Source organism: Trichosurus vulpecula, chromosome 2 (assembly GCF_011100635.1).
Source record: "Trichosurus vulpecula isolate mTriVul1 chromosome 2, mTriVul1.pri, whole genome shotgun sequence".
NCBI lineage: Eukaryota > Metazoa > Chordata > Mammalia > Diprotodontia > Phalangeridae > Trichosurus > Trichosurus vulpecula.
The window spans coordinates 330,465,578-330,487,640 of NC_050574.1; the positions used below are offsets into that span (position 1 = coordinate 330,465,578).

At 39.4% G+C, this 22,063-nt stretch overlaps 1 protein-coding gene across 1 annotated transcript in view; it reads left to right on the forward strand.

The window, feature by feature from the left end:
* The window catches only part of HEG1 (heart development protein with EGF like domains 1), a 120,848-nt gene that overhangs the window by 91,692 nt on the left and 7,093 nt on the right, over positions 1-22,063 (forward strand). The window contains exons 13-17 of the mRNA XM_036744756.1: positions 1,687-1,821; positions 9,154-9,196; positions 9,316-9,353; positions 15,567-15,654; positions 18,447-18,621. Of these exons, the coding sequence (XP_036600651.1) occupies positions 1,687-1,821; positions 9,154-9,196; positions 9,316-9,353; positions 15,567-15,654; positions 18,447-18,621 (479 nt within the window). The remainder of the gene's footprint in view (positions 1-1,686; positions 1,822-9,153; positions 9,197-9,315; positions 9,354-15,566; positions 15,655-18,446; positions 18,622-22,063) is intronic.

The window sequence follows — 22,063 nt, forward strand, 5'->3', positions numbered from 1 at the left end:
TGGATGTGAGAGAAACCAGACAGTGGCTCAAATGTAGCCAAACTCTTGCAATGAGGTAGCAGGTCTGAAACAAGCTAAGTACAATTTTCTCTTTGGAGATAGACACAGCATCATATTGATCACTGTGGCTAATTGCTAGCATCCTTCCTTCATGGCCACCACTTGTGACTTGTGGCTGTAGTTTTGAAAAATTATATTATTGCCTCCTACTTCCAGTTTAGTACTCCTCATAATGAGTATTCATGACCGCCACACAGTCAAAAGCCAGTTTGCCCTAAATAAGCATTTCTTTATAGGCAGTGAAAATGGACAGAACAACAAAAAGGCAGACAGTTATATATGGTTATAGAATATTTAGACTCCAGCTTAGGAGGTAAGCCTTACAGAGATCCCTTGCTCTAGGTCCCTCTGTCCAGTCTGCCAAGTCTCCTCTCTTCGTATTGTCGAGGCGCCATGCTTTGGCTCAGTATTGTTGTTCAGTATTGCATTGCAATGCTGTTTTCTTGCTTTTCGGCCTGAGCTGAGCTTCCCTTCCTCCTGATGCCTGAGAATTCTGTATTTCATCTGAGTCCTAATCATCTGGCTTTCTCTTTTTCTTTAATTGCTATGAAAATCTGGGTTCTCATTGTTGTTATTTTTTTCTAACCTAAGAAGAACTTGTCTTAGACTCTTTGGGGCAAGGCAGAGGCATCCCTTCACCCACAAACAAATGAACCAGCAGCCATCTAGCACAGAGGCACAGAAGACATTGTGTAATTTCAATAGACATAGTGTTCAGGTCCCTGCATGCATTGGGGTGGGAGAAGAATGGAGAGAGAGTTTATTATACTATTATCTCCTTACTGAGACCCTTTTGATTCTGTGCATATTTTCTGTTTGGTTTGTTTGTGCTTTTTTTTTTTTTGGCAGGGCAATTGGGGTTAAGTGACTTGCCCAAGGTCACACAGCTAGTAAGTGTCTGAGGTTGGATCTGAACTCAGGTCCTCCTGACTCCAGGGCCGGTGCTCTACTCACCGCGACACCTAGCTGCCCCATTGTGCATATTTTCTGAAGACAAATGCTTGTGTGCTCTTAATTTAGTGAAAGGAGGGGCCAGCAGAAGGAAGTGTTAGCAGGAGACCAGTGGGTCAGATGAGCAGCTCGAAGAGAATGTTGAGCTCCCTAATGATTCTTTTATTTCAAAAATGTTTATTGATGTTCGTTCTTTCTTTTTATATCACTGGCACTTCCCAGTGATTCTCTTTCCCCGCTAGAACCTTCCCTCATAGCGAATGAGTACAATCAAGCAAAACAAGTCAGTTTATTGACCACGTCTGTACCATTATCTTCATTTAACCCCTGCAGTCCACCACCCATCTGCCAGGAGTTAGAGGGCATGGGTCACCGTCAGTCCTCTGAAGAACTGATTGGACAGCGCAGTGACCAGAGTTCCAAAGTTTTTCAACATTGTTTTCCTTTACATTATTGTGGTCATTGTGTACATCGTTCCGCAGATTTCAAGCATTTCACTCTGCAGCCGACCAGACAAGTCTTCCTATCCTCAATGACTTTTGAAAACTGCTCACAAATAATTAGAGGTCCTCACATGATACACAAGGCTACTTTAAATCTAAGTTAATTACCCTTAAAATGATGAGGTTTTAATGGTCTCTTTGCCCCACTGACACTTCGTTTTTCTTTCACCAGCTGGTAGTTTATGTAAAAAGAAAAGTCCAGAATGTGATAAAGAGACCTCTATCTGCACTGATTTGGAAGGTGTCGCCCTATGTCAATGCAAGGCTGGGTACTTCCAGTTTAACAAGATGGATCATTCCTGCCGAGGTACAGTTCTTGACCCAAGCAGATTGGCCGGGCGGGAGTTCTGGGTAATGTTTCAGGGATGATTAAAACACTTTCTTTCTTTTAGAAGCTCACTGCACATGCCTGCTTTAGGGATAACTACTAAGAACTAGGGGTTATCAGTCCTGCCGTTTGTGCTGATGTCAGAGTGATGTATATTGTCTTGTTGCAATAATATTACCTATCACCGGTGTCCACTGTGTCTGCTGACAGAAGGAAGGGGAAAAACAAGAGGTTGTAAGGAATATCTCTGGCTAAAAAAATGGGTCACTTGTTTTGAAGGTTGGACAAAACCAGGGCTGAACTTTGTTTAAAATGGAAGAAGCAAAAAAAAGTCATTGTTTTAATTCACAAAGCTGTCAGGTCATTTTTTTATTCATTGTCCTTTACCCAATTGTAAAATATGAGTTTTAGCCTATTCTGTTAAGTGAGTGAATGATTTTTTAAAAAAAATTAAGTGCTTACTGTGTGCTTGGCTCTAAATAAATAGCTTTTATATAAGGATTTCTTGAAGGGTAGATCAGCAGAAGTTTAATTCAAGCAAGATTGAGAAAAGCATTGATTTGAAGTGAACATCGGTGTCTGGGAGCAGGATAGCTCTCTAATATTGATAATAATAATAATACTGGGAATCACTGTGGTGTAGACGATAAAGAGAGACCTGGCCTTGGTGACATGAAGTACTGCATTCTAGTACCTCTGACAATTGCTTGCTATGTGACCCTGAGCAAGACATTTAACAACTCAGTACTCCCGGGCAACATGAATTGCAGCGTCATCGCTGATCTGCGTTGGTACAGGGAGTTTCATCACCAGGATTTCCCTTCATCAGTGAAACCACAGGTTAGGACAAGAAAGAGATTAATTTTTTAAAAAATAAAAAGATTGCTTTTATATATTGCATCAATATTTAATTAATAAATTAATTTTAATTAATAAATTAAATTAAAATTAATAAAGTATTTCCCTTACCTTATTGTTCTTTTCAACACTCCTGTAGAGTATTATCATCCTTATTTTATAGATTAAGAAATTTAGGCTGAGAGAGATTAAGTGATTTGCTGAGGGTCATACACATAGTAACAGAAGGGGGTTTTGAACCCACATTCTCCTAACTCCAAGCTTAGCATGCTTTCCATTCTGCCATATTTCTTCACTGTCCATGCGGCTCCCTGTCTGTCTGTCTAACTCTGGTATCAAACTGTTCATTGTCCGGTAGACATTTCCACAGCGATCATAGAATCATAACTTCATAGGTTGTCTAGTCCAGCTCCTCTGGTTAAAAAAAACAAAACAAAACAAAAACCACATAATAAGTAGCAAAGTTGGGATTTGAATCCTGTTACTCAGACATCAAAACCAGCAGTCCTTCCACCATACCACACTGCCTTTTTTGTCAGGGCCCTCTCTAGTTGCCCTGATCTACATCTGGCCATTAGACCCAGATGGCTCCAGAGGAGAAAGTGAGGCTGGTGACCTTGCACAGCCCTCCCTCACTTAAATCCAACTCACTTGCAAGTCATGGCATCACCTTCCTAATGTCATGGTCCTCTTTGAGAACAAAGGACAAAAAACAACAGTTGACAACTGCCATTCCTATAGGATATAATACCAAGATAAACATAGGCCCAGAAGACCTGAAGACAAAGATAAAAGATTGGCCAGAGCAAGAGAAAACAGTGGCCTTTCTAAGAGTTTATCGTGTCAATTACATTCTTGACCTGTATCGAGGAGTAAAGAGGAAAAATTAGTTGGTTAAGTAGGTCTAAGAAAAACTTCCTGACAGCTGGAGTTAAGCACTGATGGGTTGAAGAGATGGAAAAATGCACTTACTTCCCTCTTTTTTGCAGAGAGCCGCTAGGTGGCAGCAATGGATAAAGGAGTAAGAAAGACTCACCTTTCTGAGTTCAAATCTGGCCTCAGACACTTATTAGTGGTATGACCTGGGGCAAGTCACTTAACCCTGTGTGCCTCAGTTTCCTCATCTGTAAAATGAGCTGGAGAAAGATAGGGCAAATCACTCCAGTATCTTTGCCAAGAAAACCCCAAAATAGGGTCATAAAGAGTCAGACACAACTCAGCTACAACTCTTTGCGGAAGTGTGATGGATACTACGGATGAGGAACAGGCAAATATTATCGTGCCTGGTCCAGCTTAGTTTTGCTGACCTTCTTTCCTCTCCCTTTTTAAATTCATTCTACAAGGGATGACTCGTGGGGGAGGGTAAGAGTAAGAAGGCTATATTTGGACATGAAGGTGGTACTTAGAGAACCCGAGAGAATCAACTGAAAAATTAGTGAAATTATTAACAACTTTAGCCTTGATTAGTTGGACCAATTCTTTAGTGAACTCATCAGTTCAGGTCCTGACATTCCTTTCTGTGCAATCATCAAGGACTTGTAAAAACCTCAAAAGTATTCTGCTTAGTAAAAAAAAAAAAAGTTCATGATGGTATAGGACAGTTTTCCCTGATCAAGTAAATATTCTTGTGTTGCCATATAAAATCCAAATTAAAAGAAGATAGTGGTGAAAGGAGTTATCAGATATTTATCCACAAAAGTGTAGCGTTCCCTTTCTGAGAGGTTCTTGGATTTAGAGTATTTAAATATATTCCAGAGCCATCCTGAGATGGCTTTAGCTCTTCAGGAAAGGGAGCTGTGTATGTGATCCTTGCTGTTATGCTTGTATGTAGAGCCCTTTTTAAATGTTAGACATCATCTTTTTCCTCCAGGGTTGGAATACTAAGGAATGTATTTTGGCTAGGGCGCATTTGCAAGATAGCTGGGCAGGCCAACAGACTCTCCTTATAATACGAAGCTATCTGCTGGCTTAGTCAGCAAGAGGGTAAACTGGGTCCAGTGGTGGACTAGTAGTCAGGAAGACCCAAGTTTGAATTCAGCCTCCAAAGATTATTTGCTGTATGACCCTGGGCAAAGTCACTTGGCCTTTGTCAGCGCCACTTTCCTCAAATGTAAATGGGGGTATTAATAGCTCTTGTCTCATATTTAGCGGACCCTGAAGCTTGCTATAGTAGATGATAGTTATTGCTACTATGTGAGATGTGTAGCTAGCTGGTTTATACTGGCTTCCCATGTCAGCCCAGACATGAGCAACCCATGGTGTGTGGGCATTATATTTCTCACCAGACCACCAGCTACATAAAGAGACCTATACAAACTGTGGGAGGGAAAAGAAGGGGAGAGAGGAGAAGAGGTTCAGCTGGATGACAGACGGGCAATCCTTCCTTTTCCTAGTTCATCTGGCTGAATAAAAAAGCATTTCCTGTGCCATGTAGAAAGGCTAGTTTCTCCATCAGGGTCTGTATTGTGCCCTGTTTCAGAGGGTAAGTTGACTTCTACAGAAACCTGTTTGCCTCCTCAGAGATTCCCAGCGGGCCAGAGGAAGAGAGGAGAAAGGACTGACCTCCCGCCCCTCAGGGAAGGCAGGGTCTGAACATATTTGGTTCTGTGAATAGTGCATATGGTTCAGTGGTTTTGACAGCATCATTAACCTATTGTAGTTTGGATCGCCATCGGCCATAACCGTTTTCTTCCAACTTAAAACGGGCCCTTCTCAACTCTCACCAGTCAGACAGACGTTGGCCCTGAAAACAACCGAGCAGTCAAACGATTACCAGGATCATAAAAAGCAGGAGCAGGCAACTTTGCAGAAATATGAAGGATGGGAGGGATCCTAGGAAAGAGACGGCTCATATGAAACCTCCACCAACTTCTTGTCTTGCTGCCAAGGAAATTGATGCGTCCCTTGAGCAACATCTTCAGTCGATAGTTATTAAATCTGCAGTCATCCTTTGATAATATTGTTCACTAATGGCATGCCAAGTTCAGAGCTGCGACAGCCCAGCCCCGGGGAGAGCCTTTCAGCCTTGCTTTAGACGGATTTATAGCGACACCTTCTGGCCATGTGCGTGAAAAACTCATGGGCATTCCCAAAGCATCCCCTTGAGGGCGCTTCATTCAGATCAGGCCTCAGAGATTGTTCCAAAGTGACGGTCAAAAGCCTTCCCCAATCAGGATGATTTAAAATAAGGCGTTTAAATGTTTTAGAAGTTTCGCTGAAAACCAGAGTGCAGGACTCTCCAGTGCTACACAATCCTTGTCCTTGCTGTTCTTTGCGGAGTTTTCCAGTGGTTGCCCTGAGTTGGAAATTTTTTTTTTTTAAAGCAACAGTGGCCCGTCCTTCACACTCTGTAATCCATCCCACCCATTCCCACCTCCTCTTGGGTCCCTGTCCTTAGACATGCCACTGCTCCACAGTTTAAGAAATAGACTCATTTTTATTATTAACCCATTCGACATCAATGCCCAGAGTGTATCAAAGGGAGGGATTTGAAGTAAAAAGAACCGGGTTCAGACCCCAGTTCTGTCACAGTAGAGCTTGGATGAGTCTCTTAATCTCTCTGGGCCTCAGTTTCTTCATCTGTAAAATGAAGGCGTTGGACTTCACAGGTTTAAATGCTCCAGCTCTAAATCTATGATTTTGTAGTCTCGTGACAGAGCAAAGATGGCTATCTGGGAAATGGAATTTATAAGGAAAAAATTGCAGTATTTGACCTGAAGACCTATGCTGTTGTTGTGGAGTTGTTTTAGGCCTGTTTGAATCTTTGTGACCCCATCTGGGATTTTCTTGACTAGAGTGGTTTGCCGTTTCCTTCTCCAGCTCATTTTACAGATGAGAAAGCTGAGGCAAATGGGGTTAAGTGGCTTGCCTAGGATCACACAGCTAGTAAGTGTCTGAGGCCAGATTTGAATTCACGAAGATGAGGGTTCCTGACTCCAGGCCCAGAGTTTTATCCATTGCTTTACCTAGCAGCCCTCTGAAGGCCTACAAGACAAAGTTAAAGGATTTGGTCAGAACAAGAGAAAATAATTGCCTTTGTAAGAGTTATGTCAATTAAATTCTCAACCTATATTGAGGAGTAAAGAGGAGAAATTAGGTAAGCAGGCTTAAGAAAAACTTCCTGACAGCTATAGTTAAGATTGATAAGTTGAAGAGATGGAAAAATGCCCTTCCCTCTCTTTTTGCAGAGGTGGGATGGATACTCTGGGGATGAGGAACATGCAAAAACAATCAGACCAGACCAATTCATTGCTAAGTTTTGCTGATTTTCTTTCTTTTTTTTTGGTAAATTTTAAAACAAGGAAAGGAAAAAAAAAAACATTGCCACGTTCACAGCAGATCATAAAACAGGATTCATTATAAAACATTAGATTTCCATTTCAAGCAAACCTATATAATGAATATTATACTTTTTTTCAAAGCTGCCCAGCTTTTCTTTACTTCCTTGTAGGTTTTCTTTTGTTCTCTGCTGTGTACTTTTTACTTTATTTTTCGCCTCTCTCTTCCCCTGTCTTGCCATAAAGAAGGCTATAATTAAGCGCAGATATATATATATATATATATATATATATATATATGTATATATATATGTATATATATATGTATATGTATACAGACATACATAGATATCTATAAACATACACATATATACTCATACACACACATGTAAGACCATTCTATGCTTACTTCCATTCATCATCTGTTTCTGTAAAGGTGGATAGCATCTTCCTTCATAGGTCCAAGTCTTTCCATGTTTATCTAAACTAACCAGCTCATCATTTCTTAAACCACAGCAATATTCCCACCCAATCACATCCTGAGAGATTATTTACAAATTTTTTTTCCACAATTTTCTGTGTTCCTTCTATTCTTGGCTACATAGGTTTTATTTATACAAGAAAATTTTAATTTAAAATAATTGAAGTTATTCATTTTATATTTCAACAATGCTCCCACCGTTTAATATAGTTTAAGGTCTGATACTGCCAACCAGCAATACCAAAAGGAAAAGGACCGATTCATACAAATATATATATATATATATATATATATGTATGTGTATATATATATATATTTGTATGTGTATATATATATATATGTGTGTATATACATATATATACATACATATAGCAGCTGTTTGTGGTGGAAAAGAATTGAAAATTGAAGGAATGTCCATCAATTGGGGAATAGCTGAACAAGTTACGGTATATGATTATGATGGAATACTATTGTGCTGTAAGAAATGATGAAGGGGGTAGCTTCAGAAAAACCTGGTAAGACTTATATGAGCAGATACAAAGTGAAATGAATAGAACCAGGAGCACATTGTACACAATAACTGCAATATTGTAACTATAATTAACTGTAAAAGACTTAGCTATTCTGATCAATACAATGATCCATGACAATTCCAAAGGAATCGTTATAAAAAATTGCTATCCACCTCCAGAGAGAGAACTGATGAATTCTGAGTACAGATTGAAGCATATTTTTTCCACTTTATTTTTCTTGCTTTAAAAAAAAAAACATAGCTAATGTGAAAATGTTCTATATGACTTCATATGTATAATAGGTACTATGTTTCTTGCCTTTTCAGTGGGTGGGGGAAGGGGTAGATGGAGTAAGAGAATTTGGAACTGAAAAGAAAAAAGACATAAAAAATAGAAGCTGCCATCTGTTCTTCAACTGCATAGTGGTTTTAAAAAATCATCTCTATTAGTGTTCCCCCCAGTTGCCTATGTGGATACCTGTGATTTATTTTTCTTTAGATCACAGCATTTCTTTTTTATTGTTATTGTTATAGTAATGCTATTTTATTGATTATGTACTGTGTTCCAAATGCTCTGGCAGCAAAGTGCTTTATAAATAAAAAAAAATCTAGAAGTGAAAAAAAGGAAATGAAAGTTGTATAAAAAAAACCCAAAATATAGCTGTAAAATTTTTTCAAAAGAAAAACTTTTAAAAGTCAATGGGGAACCATTGTGTTGTTGGAGTAATAAAGTCATCTCAAAACCCCTTTGGTCCTACAGAGTCTATGATTTTCTTGGGAATCTTCAGTCATAGAAAATTGCATTGTGTTCCGGTTTGGGCAAATAGTGAATAAATAAATGAATAATAAATCATTTTTAAGTCCCTACTGTGTGTCAAACAGTATGCTAAGTGCTAGGGATGCAAATTTGAATAAGGAAGATAGTCTCTGTTCTCAAAGAACTTATATTCTAATGGTAAAAGATAACAGATAAAAGGCAGCTAGAAAAGAAGGGGGTTAGATATGGCTAAGAATCGGCATCATGACCTGGTTCTGGGGAAGATAATAATGCTCGTGCGTCCCTCTCAGTGCTCCCTACCAGGACCCCAACTGTAGCATTCAGGTGGTTCTAAAGGGAGAGGGCTGAGGGCTATGTCCAGAGGGGTGGTGGTCAGCTGCTCATCAATTGTTTCCTCCTTTTTCAGCTTGTGAAGATGGATACAGACTTGAAAATGAAACCTGCATGAGGTAGGCGCAATACTCCCCTTGGATTTTGTTAGATTTGTTTCTTCAGAACATTCCTTAGATTATGGCTGCCCAAGCTCATCCTCCAAGGTCTAAACCAGTTTCTCTTTGTTGACTTGTAGTTGTCCATTTGGTCTCGGTGGTCTCAACTGTGGAAACCGTAAGTTTATAAAACTCTTTATTTCCTTTCTGGTGAGCTAGACAATTGGTGGTTATATTGGTTGCTTGGCCATAGCTAGGCCAGTAGTAGATGGTTACCACTGATCTCAGTAAGTGCTTTGATTTTTTTCAGTAAAGACTTTTTTTTTTAACAACAGCCCATTTTCACTGTCTCATGTTGTGAGCTCGTATGTTATTTACCCAAGGAAGGCCTTTACTTAGTCAACTCTAGAGTTGCTCTACCTGTCATTGTGAAAACTCAGGGTACTTTACGTCAGAGCAGCTGAATCACTTGCTGGATGCAGAGATTCCAGTGAATACATAGAACTTTAGGGTGGGGAGTTTGCAACATCCTTAAAAAATAATTCAATATTCATCCTTCATTTAAAGACCTCCAGTGATAAGGAAATCATTGCCTCCCAAGACAATTAGATCTATTGTGGGATAGCTCTAATATTTAGAGTTCTTTCTTCATTTAGGCTTGTTCTTTCTTGTCAAAATCTACCTTCCTGAAACTCTCATAAGTATTAGTTCTATTCTCCAGAGCCAAGCAAAGCAAGTCATTCAACTCCTTTGTTTCACAAGGCTTAACTATACCAAATGTTAGAGCTTTAATTCACATTAGGCATAATCATGGTATAAGAGAGGGAGCCCTGGATTGAGAGCCAAAAGCTCTGGGTTCAGTTGTGGCTGCACTGTTAACAAGTGGTATGATGTCTATCAAGTCACTTCAACTAATTCTGGGCTCTCATTTTCATAACTGTAAAACGAAGGGGGGTGGTGTTATATTATATGTTGTCAAAGATCTCTTTAAAACTGAATATTCTGATTCTTATTCAGTCTAGTTTTTTGTACATATAAGAGATCTCTTTCTGTCCACTATGGATTTCGGTCCTAATAATTTTATACCCTCAGGAAGTATTATCATTGTTTGTTAAACTGGCTTATTTATCCAAAAGGTTCATTATCATACTCACTAGTAACAGATATAATAAGTGAGATTAAATCAGAAATTAAACCCAAGACTCCAATGAATTCAATATTTAATTGGAATATCTTTTTAATGTGATCTTTTTCTTTGTTCAGAGGCCGTAAGGGCAGGCTTGGAGCCCTAATCAAGCTAATTAGCCTTCATTTTTGTAAAACTATTTATGTGATATGACATCAGATACTTCAGTAAAGTTGAAATGTGCTTCACCTTCCTGAATGATGCTTGAAAGAGCCTCCTGAAGTCCTGGCATGATTTGATCTGTCCTTATTTATTTCTTAACATTCCATATTCCATTACACAAGAATTCCTCTCCTTTAAAAAAGCCTTTCGTTTTACTAATTATTGACATCCATTTATTTGGAGTATGATTTTTAGCTTGTTTTTTTCTCTTAAACTGGTGTTTTTTGTAACAGTTCATGCAACTCTTTCCATGTTTCTCAGTATTCTTCATATTCATAATTTTTTATGGCACAGTAATAGTTTATTACATTCATGAACTAGTTTGTTTAATGATTACCAAATATAAGCATCTACCTTTTTCCAGTTTCTGTAACATTTCCTAAATTTTCAAAATTAATTCTTAATCTCCTTGGCTCATACATTATCAGGGTTACATATTTATACATGTTCACAGTTTTAAAAGGATTTCAGCCTATAATTGTCATAAGGTGCTCTTCATTTCCTTCTAATTGAACACAACATGCAAATTCAACCATTTGGAAGACAGCCACAAAACCAGCAGTAGAAGGAAAGGGCCTCAGAGCATAAGTAAAACAGCTGTCAGCATGAATGTTGGAACCTTTCTCCAGCTAAAGCCTATGAATATAGAATTTCCTGTAAAATTAGTGTTAGTGGTTTAACAAGTTTGGTTCTTTATTTTCACCAGATGAACTTCGTTTCTACCTAAATTAGCATGGGGAATAAGTTAGAAGTGTCAGGAAGTGAGGTAAAGGAGTGCTACTAGAAACATGTATGTACCAGGAAGTGACAGATGTTATCCAGGATAGAAACAGTAGGATCCGTCTTCAACTATAAAAGCACTGAAGTAGGGGGCCATTTAGTGAAGGGGCATATAGCCGTACACATTTAAGTAAGGGCTCCACTGATGCCTTAAAGGCATCACTATATTACTGCCAAATATGGTAGATGAAGTTCATAATGATGACTGAATTATGAAGAATAATTTTAAATGTTTTTACATATATATGTGCATGTAATTAATATTTTTGTTTTAAAAATTGTATTGCTATATAGTTTTTATACCACCTACATTTCCTAGAGTTTTTCTTCTGTGTCCCCATTCCCCTCCACAAGAGAACCACTCCTTGTAATGAAGAATAAAAAGGAGAGAGAAAAACAATTGAGCAAAACTAATTAACATTGAAAATACTTTTTATATAGGTTTACATGGCCATAATCCCCCACCTTTGAAAAAAAGGGGGGAAATGACATTTTCATATCTCTCTTTCATGGGGCAAGTTTAATCATTATAAGTATGTAATATTCATTTTTAATTTTTGTTGTTCTGTCCATTTACATTGTAGCTATTGTATATATTGGGCAGCTTGGTGGCACCATAGTGTACAGAGCACTGGGCCTGGAGTCAGGAAGAGTCATCTTCCTGAGTTCAAATCCAGCCTTCAACACTTACTGGCTGTGTGACCCTGGGCAAGTCACTTCACTCTATTTGCCTTAGTTTTCCTATCTGTCAAATGAGCTGGAGAAGGAAATGGCAAACCACTCCAGCATCTTTGCCAAGAAAACCCCAAAAGGGGTCACAACGAGTCAGACACGACTGAAAACGACTAAACAAAATGGTGTATATTCTTTTTTTCTGGTTCTGCTTACATCACTTTGCAGAAGTTCCTTTATCTTCTTATGCTTCTCTGTATTCTTATGGGGTGGTAATATTCCATTACATTAATGTACAACAATTTTTAGCGCCTGCCCAAATCTATGGGCATCTATTTTGTTTCCAGTTTTCTATTCCTACAAAAACTTCAGAAACATGAGGCTTTCTTTCTTTGGAGAAGAAAAGCAAGCCCTCGTTATGTTGGAGTGGTTTATGTTTTCCTTCTCACTATTGGATAATGTCACTGTCATCAATCTTTCCCATAGAAGATGGAGGTTTACCTTGAATGGGTTAACAGTGTAGGGTGGCCCCGGGTAACAAGGTACTATTACAAAGTATATTTTTAAAGTGCCTAGCTGAGCCTTGTGCTCTGTGAGGATTTAGGATATGATTCTGATGATTGATGAAATAGTTTTCAGTTTTTCTAAGCTTATATTGTCTATACTCTGATAAATCTTTAGACCTCTAGGAAAGCCTTTGCTGGCTCCCTTTTTTAAGTGCATAAAGCAGATAACTTCTTACAGACCCCTGAGATTCCATCAAATCAGACAGAATTGATTCTAACCCAGAGAATAGGATTGGGAACCAAGAATTCCAGTGTTCTCTTTCTTCTGCCTGGAAAAACCTGGATCTCCTCACTTAATTTTAAGCAAAGGACAGCAGTGTTCTCACAGGCCAGATTTTCCCCCAATGCAAAAAAAAAAAGTACCAAGGAAGAAGAGATTTTCAAAAAGGGGCAGTTGGTTAATAATATTTACGAAATGTCAGGAAAGTTAGTACTAAGAGAAGACCACCAGATTTGACAAGAAGTTACAGCTGGGTTTGGAGAAGGCAATTTCACTGGAGGGGTAGGGTAGAAACCAAATCGTAAGGAAGTGGATGTTGGGCGTGGAATTGGAAACAGTAACAATATGCCCCAAGTTCAAAAGTTTGGGTGGCAAAAGAGGTTAGTGGGGTGGGGGTGGGGGGGACGAGATAAAAGATAGGGAGGGAGAAAAAGATCAAAGGAGGAAACAATAGCCAGGGGGTCTTAACCTGGGGTCCATGAACTTTAAAAAATATTTTTGTAACCATTTCAGTTTATAATTGGCTACCTTTGTAACCCTATGTATTTCCTTTTATGCATTTAAAAGTATCACTCAGAGGAGTTCATAGGCTTCATCGGACTTCCTGGGCGTTCATGACAAATAAAAAGGGCTGGGACCTCCTATGAAAGCTAGAAGAAGCAGCAGATGCTAGCCCAGGGTTATGGTTAAGGCAGGGGAGATGGCGCCTTTTTGAAGCCAAAAGGGAAATGTGACCAGAGAGGGAAAAGGTGGTAATATTAGCTAACGTTTATATAGCACTTTAAGGTTTAGAAAGCACTTTACATATATTATCTCACTTGATTTTCACTACACCACTGTGAGGGAGACACTGTTGTCACTCCTACTTTACAGATGGGGAAACTGAGGTTAGGACATGTTAAAGGGTCATACAGCTAGTAAGTGCCTGAGGCAGGATTTGAACTCCCGTCTTTCTGGCTCCCAAGTCCAGCTGTGCCTGTACCCATTACATCTCTCTAGTTCTAGGAGCAAGATCAGGCTGGGCATATAAAGCATGGATGAAGAAGGGAGGAGCCTTGGAGAGGTGAAATAACTCTTTCACCCGAGGCTAGAAAGGATGAGGGGAGTTGTAGATAGAAATGTATTGAGGTAAAAAAACTAGAAACTTGCCCACTGACCTGTACCTTCTGGGTGAACTAAAAAGTAAGTTATCTGATGAAAGTGGAGGTGGATGGGTGGATGATGGAATTTTTTTTTTTAATCAGAGATTTGGTCTAGTGTAAAACAGCAGCTCTCACAGTATGGTCCAGGGACCAGTGAGGAACCCCAAAGACTCTTTCAGGGGGATTGTGAGGTCAAGATTGTTTTTATAATATTACTAAGATGTTATATTTCTAGGATATATATTTAGAAGTATATTTAAATACATTATAATAATATATTACATATACATATATTACTATGTATATGTAATATATCATATAATGTATTCTATAATTATATGTTGTGTAATTATTATATAAATATAATGTATCACTATGTTATATGTAATATACAATATTCTATAGTTATATATTAATGTTATATTTATAGAATATAATGTATAATTATATCATATGATACATTAGATTCTAGAATATATTACATATAATCTGACGTGATATATAATTATGTATCATTATATTTTATTATTACACATATATACTTACAAGTATATATAAATATATGTATATATATCAATAGATGTGACCCACATAAAGAAAAGCTTTGGAGGGGGGATCCTCAATAATTTTAAAAGTTTAAAGTTCCCAAGGCCAAAAAGTTTGAGAACAGGTAGTATAAAAGAGAGTGCACTGGACTCATAAAAATCAAGAGGTCTGGGTTCAAGTCCAAGCTAATTAGCAAAGTCTTGCAAATTGTGTGACTGCCAGCAAGTCACGCCACCTCTCTGGGCCCCTGTCTCTTCAGCAGTAAAACAAGGTTAATAATGTTTCTGTTATCAGACTCAGGGGCTCTTGTGACACTCCCATGAGATCAGGTATGTGTCACTCATCTGCACCCGAAATGGACTTCCTGGGTTGTCTCTTAAGAATGAGGAAAGAAAGGGGCAGGGACCAGACCTATGATTCCTCTTGATGTAAGGAACTCCCGGGTGAGGAGTGCAGATAGGGACCCTCTCTGCCACTTACAGCTGCAGAGAGTTCCCCAGAGGGTTGAGAAGATAAGTATCTTGTCCAGGGTCACAGAGTCAGAGCTGTGACTTGAACCAGGTCTTGCTTTGCCCAAATGAAACTAGTGCAGCCAAGATTAGAAGATAATCTGTTTTGGTTGGGTTTGTGGGGAGGGGAGGTAAGGGGAGAGTGCAGAAGTTCTTTGTAACAAATTTCCCTGATAAAGCTCTCATTGCTAAGTTACATAAGGAGCTATATAAGTCCTATATCAGATTTATAAGAATAAGAATCATTTTCCAGTTGACAAATAGTCAAAAGAAATGGACAAAGAGTTCTTGAGAGAAGAAAAAAGAATATATGTATAAGTACATGTATATATACATGTGTATATGTGTGTATATATGTAGATATAGGCACACATCCATATGTATATATATGTGTGCACGTATGTATCCTTGATCCCATCTCTCCCAGATTCAGGGGACTCCTACTACACTGCTACAACACGCTGCCTTCATTGGGGGAAAGAGTACACTTTGTAACATTTGTTCTTTGTAGCTTTGTACTTTATAGGTGTACTTTTTACTTTGTACACTTATAAAGCCCTGTTATTAGTATATTTATTGATTACATTGGATGTTTCCTATCTATTTAGCTTATCAGCTTATCACTGTGGTGATTGCAGCTGCTGGAGGCGGCCTCCTTCTCATCCTAGGAATCGCCCTGATTGTTACCTGCTGCCGGTGAGTATCCTTTGTTTTTGGACTATGACAATGGTGATGATGGCTTGGGTAGAAAATGGCACAAGGTTGTTAGCCACTATTGTCTAGGATAATTGTTCAGTCAGTTAATCAGTAAAATTTATTTATTTATTTTTGTAAATTTGTTTTTCTGTTTTTAGTTTACAACATTCAGTTCCACAGGTTTTTGGTTTCCAAATTTTCTCTCCCTTCCTCCCCTCTCCTCTCCCCTCCCCCCAAGATGGCATGTAATCCAATGTAAGTTCTGCATTTACCTTCACATTGAACTTATTTACATAATAGTCCAGTTGAATCAATAAAATTTATTAAGTGATTCCTGTGTGCTAGCCACTGTGCTAAGTGCTGGGGATACAAAAAGAGGCAAAAGACCATCCCTGCCCTCAAGGAGCTTACAATCTAAAGGGGGAGACGACATGTACAAAATATATACGAAGCAAGCTATAGACAAGATAAATATGAAATAATTAACAGAGGGAAGGCATTAAGGAATTAAGAGAGGTTGGGGAAGACTTCTTGTAGAAAGACAGATTTTAGTTGGGATTTAAAAGAAGCCAAGGAAGTCAGTAGTTGGAGTGGAGGAGGGGAGAGCATTCTGGGCATGGGGGACAGCCAGAGAAAATACCTGGGGCAGAAAGACAAGAGTTTTATTCAGGGAAAGGGGAGGGTCAGGTGGGAGTCAGTGTCACTGGATTGAAGAGTAGGTGTAGCGGAATAAGAGGACTGGAGGGAAAATCCTAGCTTGAGATCTAGGGGGAAATCAAGGCAGGGAATATTAAGAATTTAAGAGAGTTTGGACCAACCAAGCACTTAGAAGTCTCCTTCCCACCTATTAGAATTTCCTGAGGGGGTTGGTGAGACCTCCACCAGCACTGCCAACCTGAGATTAGTCCCACCATTTCTTGGAAGCTTATCTAGTACTTTTAGCCACTTGTCACTTTTTGCTAAACTCTCTTTCTTACGTCAGAGGTCACTTGGGTGAGTGGAAAAGAAAGATCTGGGAAAAGGATTGTGGGGCAGGGACCTGGAGGGATAAACATTGGCTACTCAAGAGGAAAATGAAACTTGTGTTTTAGAGAAGTATCATCATCCTTGAAAAAACCTTCCAACCCTCTCTTATTGAGAGGGAGGGTGGTTAATCATTGTGAGACTCAGATTGCCCATCCCCAAGGAAACAATGACAGAGCTCAGGCTATGCTGGACATTGGGTTCAGTGAGCCAGTGTTTACTGCAGATTTCCAGGCCTTTCCCAGAATGGGAAATTAGACAGGAGTGAACTTCCACTCAAAGATCATTTAAACCCTCTAATCTTTACTCTAGGTCACTTAGGTAGGTTGCATCATGACCATGCTTAACTATCTGTATGTTAAACATTGGGTTTTATGACCCAGGGTTCAATAAAGATTCCTTTCTGGGCCTCTCCCAAAATAGAAGAATAGACAGGAATGAGCTTTTGCTCATAGAGAAGTTAAACCCTCTAAACTTAGCTCTTAGGTAAGCTGAGTAAATGACTATGCTTAACAACTTCTTCTCAGCGAGGAAGATTCCAGGAATGCCTTAGCTGAGTTTTCCTGAGTAATAATGGTCAGGCCATTTCTCAGGTGAGCTAAATAAACATCCGGCTTTTACAGCTTTACGTGATGTTAATTTTATTACTGGGAAGGTGAAATGAGGAGTCTGGACTTGATCATCTCTGAAATGCCTTCGGGTTTTTTATTTCACACACCTTCCCCCAACCCCCAGCTATACCTAGCAAACAGCTGACATCATTTCCCAGCCTACCTACACTCTTATCTTAACTACCTCACTTGTAAAAAGGGGATAATGTCTGTCTTGCATAACTCAAAGGGTTGTTCTGAGATAGAGACTGTCCATTAATATAGGGAATTCATGTATAAAGAAATGTCTTCCACCGATGAAAGTTAGAACCTTCTCTGCCATTTATAGTCTTACAGGGAGTGTGGGGGGACAAGAGGAGCAAGCATTTATTAAGTGCTTACTGTGTGCTAGGCAGTGTGCTAAGTACTTCACAAATATTGTTGCCTTTGATCCTCATAACAACCCTGGGAGGTAGGTGCTGTTATAAACATCATTTTATAGTTGAGGAAACCAAGGCAGACAGAGGTTAAGTGACTTGCCCAAGATCACACAGCTAGGAAGCATATAAGGTTGAATTTGAACTCAGGTTTTCCCAACTCCAGGCTCTTTTCATTTTGCTACCTAGCTGCCTTGCTTAGAACTCTGAGAAGTTAACTGACTCGTCCAGGGTCACACATACAGAATCTATCAGAGGCAGGATTTGAACTCAGGTCTTCCTGACTCCAAGGCTGGCTCTCTGTGCACTATGTCAGGCTGCCTTTCTGTTCTGATATTCATTAGATACTCTGTGTGAAAGCACTTTGTGAGCCATAGAGCACAATATACATGTATGGCAGTATCATTGATGAAGCTATGTGTCAGACAATTGGCCTTGGGGTTAGAAAGATGTAGGTCTAAGCTCTGCCTCTGATACACATGGACTGTGTTGTTGGGGAATATTAGATTTATTTAAAATCTCAAATTAGTATCTTTGTACTTTCATTTCTGAAATTGGATCAGTTAAGCAAATATGCTCCTTCATTTGCGATAATCAGAATATTGTTTAAAAAACAAATGGGTTCACTTCTCCAAAAAAAACATGGCAGCTTTCCACTCAAGCGGTATCTGGTACTTTCATCTCAAAACTCCTTAAGCTGAGGTTATTTGACTTCATCTATGTTATCTTTTTCCTTGCACAGAAAGAATAAAAATGACATAAGCAAACTCATCTTCAAAAGTGGTGATTTCCAAATGTCCCCATACGCTGAGTACCCCAAGAACCCTCGATCACAGGAATGGGGCCGAGAGGCCATCGAGATGCATGAAAACGGCAGTACTAAGAATCTCCTCCAGATGACTGATGTCTATTACTCTGTGCGTATTCCCAAGCTGGGAACAAACTCGGGGCCGCTTGATTTAAGTTGAGAGTGGTTGGGTCTGTCCCATGTCACCCCCTCAAGTGTTTTGGTTCTTTTGGTATATCTTTAGGCTCTATAATGTAAATATATTATAATATGTTACAATATAAACATCACTGTTTAAGAAGAATATAAACATCACTGTTAGAAGAAGAGGAAGGAGAGAATGGCACCATGGGACTCACATTTGCATGCCTTTAGAGTTGATTTGACTATGGCTTATTTGTATAATATGGGCTGTATTTGGAGACTGCAATGTGAGGGGGTTGTATATCTATCCAGCATATGCATTTGCAAGATAATGGCACTAGTTGAAATAATCTTCCCCTGAGAAGCCAGATTAAGACTCCCTATGCCCCTCTGAAGACTGAGTAGGTTGGTTGGATGTTTTTTATGGAAAATATTGGGGTCATTAAATTATAGATTTAGAGCTAGGAGGGACTTTAGAGGCTATTGAGAACAGTCTCCTCATTTGACAGATAATGAAACTGAGGCCTAGAAAAGTTAAAGTGCCTTGACCAGGGTCACACAGGTGGGATTTGAACCCAGGTCTACCTGACTCCCAATTCAGCACTCTATCCACAACTGATGTCTTTCTAACCCACCATCCAAACGATGGCTATTTCCATTGCTTAAGTCAGCCACTATTTGTACAAATCTCTTATGAGATGTTAGCAAATACCTGTGTTATGTGACCATTCTGTGTTTGCTTCTCCAGAAAACTCCATCTCTGGGCTTAAGTGAGGAGGTTCCATACAGTCAGTATTGTTTAATGGAAAAGAACACTTGGAAGTAGGGAGAACTGCATTCTAGGCCCAGCTCTGTCTCTGCTAGCTGTGTGACTTTAAAGAGGTCATGTCAAGTATCTGAATTTCAGTCTGCTCTTCTGTTAAATTAGGGTTGGAGAATCAGTTATTTCTATGAGCCCTTCCAACTCTGTTACTGTATGATATGTATAATACCGTGGAGCTATTTAACAGGTAGCAATTTCATCATCCCATCCTGGCCCTCCCTACTTTACAGATGCATTCTCTCACCCCAGGTGTTGGGTAGGTACAGTTTACTTTTTGTAAATGAGATTGTCATCCCTATGCAATAAACTCCAGTGGCTTCTTATTACCTCCAGGAGCAAATACAAAATGCTCTATTTGGCATTCAAAGCCCTTCATCACCCACCCTACTCCTACCTTTCCAGTCTTCTTACACTTTAATTCCTGACATGTACTCTTTGATATAGTGACACTAGACTCTTGGCTGTTTCACTAACAAGACCCTCTGCCTCTTAGCTTCCAGCATTTTCTCTGGCTGTTACCTAGGCCTGGAATGCTGTCCTTCCTCTGCTCCAACTACTGACCCCTTGGCTTCCTTTCAGCCCCAACAGGAAGCCTTTCCTAACTCTTCTTAATTCCAGTGCTTTCTTATTTTAATTATTTCCTATTTATCCTATTTATATAGCTTGCTTTGTATATATTTGTTTGCATGTTGACTCCCCCATTAGACTGTAAGCTTCTGGAAGGCAGGAACTATTTTTTGCTTCTTTTTGTAGCCCCAGCCCTTAGCACAATGACTGGCATATAATAGCACTTAATAAACGTTTATTGAATTGAATAATGAAAGGAATAAGGAAGGACTTAAGCATTTATCTGCTTATCTATCTATCTATCTATCTGTCTGTCTATCTATCTATCTATCTATCTATGTTTGCTTTTGGAGGCAATCAGGATTAAGTGACTTGCCTAGGGTCATACAGCTAGGATGGATTTGAACTCAGGTCCTGACATAAGCGTTTATTAAGCCCTTACCATGTGTTAGACACGCTACTAAGTGCTTTACAAACATTATCTCATTTGATACTCAAAATAACCCTAGGAGGTAGGTGCTATTATTATCCCCATTTTAGAGTTGAGGAAACTGAGGCAAACAGAGTTAAGTGACTTCCCCAGGGTCACACAGCTAGTAAGTGTCTGAAACTGGATTTGAATTCAGGTTTTCCTGACTCCAGACCCAGTGCTCTATCCATTATACTACCTAGCATCTACAGATGGATGATGATGATGAGAGAAGGAGGAGGGAGAGAGAGAATGAATGAAAGAGCGCGCGAGAGAGAGCGAGAGCGAGCGAGAGAGAGAGAATGAGAGAGATAAATAGAGAGGATGAAAGAGAAAGAGAGACAGAATGAGAAAGAGAATGAGAGAGAGAATGGGAGAGAAAGAGAGAATGAGAGAGAGAATGGGGGAGAGAATGAGAGATAGAATGAAAGACAGAGAATGAGAGAGAGAGAATGAATGAAAGAGAGAGAGAATGAGAGAGATAAATAGAGAGAATGAGAGAGAGAATGAGAAAGAGAGAGAATGGGAGAGAATGAGAGAGAGAATAAGAGAGAGAGAAAGAGAGAATGAGAGAGATAATGGGGGAGAGAATGAGAGATAGAATGAAAGAGAGAGAATGAGAGAGAGAGGAGAAAGAGAGAATAAGAGAGAGAATGAGAGAAAGAGAATGGGAGAGAGAATAGAGAGATACAATGAGAGAATAAGAGAGAGGAGAGAGAGTGAGAGAGAAAATGAGAGAGAATGAGAGAGATAAATAGGATGAGAGAGAAAGAAGGAGAGAGAATGAGAAATAGAATGAGAGAGAATGAGAGAGAGAGAATGGGGGAGAGAACGAGAGAATGAAAGAGAATGAGAGAGAATAAGAGGATGAGAGAGAGGAGAGAGAGAGAATGAGAGAGAGATGGAATGAGAGAATGGGAGAGAGAATGAGAGATAGAATGAGAGAGAATGAGAGGAGAGAGAGTGAGAGAAAATGAGAGAGAATGAGAGATAAATAGGATGAGAGAGAGAGAGAATGAGAGGGGGGAGAGAGAATGAGAAATACAATGAGAGAGAGAATGGGGGAGAGAATGAGAGATAGAATGAAAGAGAATGAGAGAGAATAAGAGAGAATGAGAGAGAGGAGAGAGAGAGAGTTGGAGATAGAATGAGAATGAGAGAGAGAGAGAATGAAAGAGAAAATGAAAGAGAAAGAGAGAGAGAGAGAGAGAGAGAGAGAGAGAGAGAGAGAGAGAGAGAGAGAGAGAGGAGGGCTTAATTTTAGAGGAGGGTCACTTACTCCTGGGGGACTGGTGCAGGGAGAAGATTCATATAGAAGGTGGCATTTAAACCTTGTCATGAAGTGTTTCTAAGAGTTGGAAGTGAGCAGAGAATGTATTTCAGACCTGGGCAGAGCCACTGCAAAAGCATTGAGACTGGAAGAGGTTATGTGGTAAGAAGGCTAGTTTGACTGGATGGGAAGTACAGGAAGGAAAATATCGTATCATAAAGCTGGAATGGCAGGTTGGGACCAGGTTGCAAATGGCTTTAAATTCCAGAAGAATTTACATTTGATCCTAGAGTTGATAG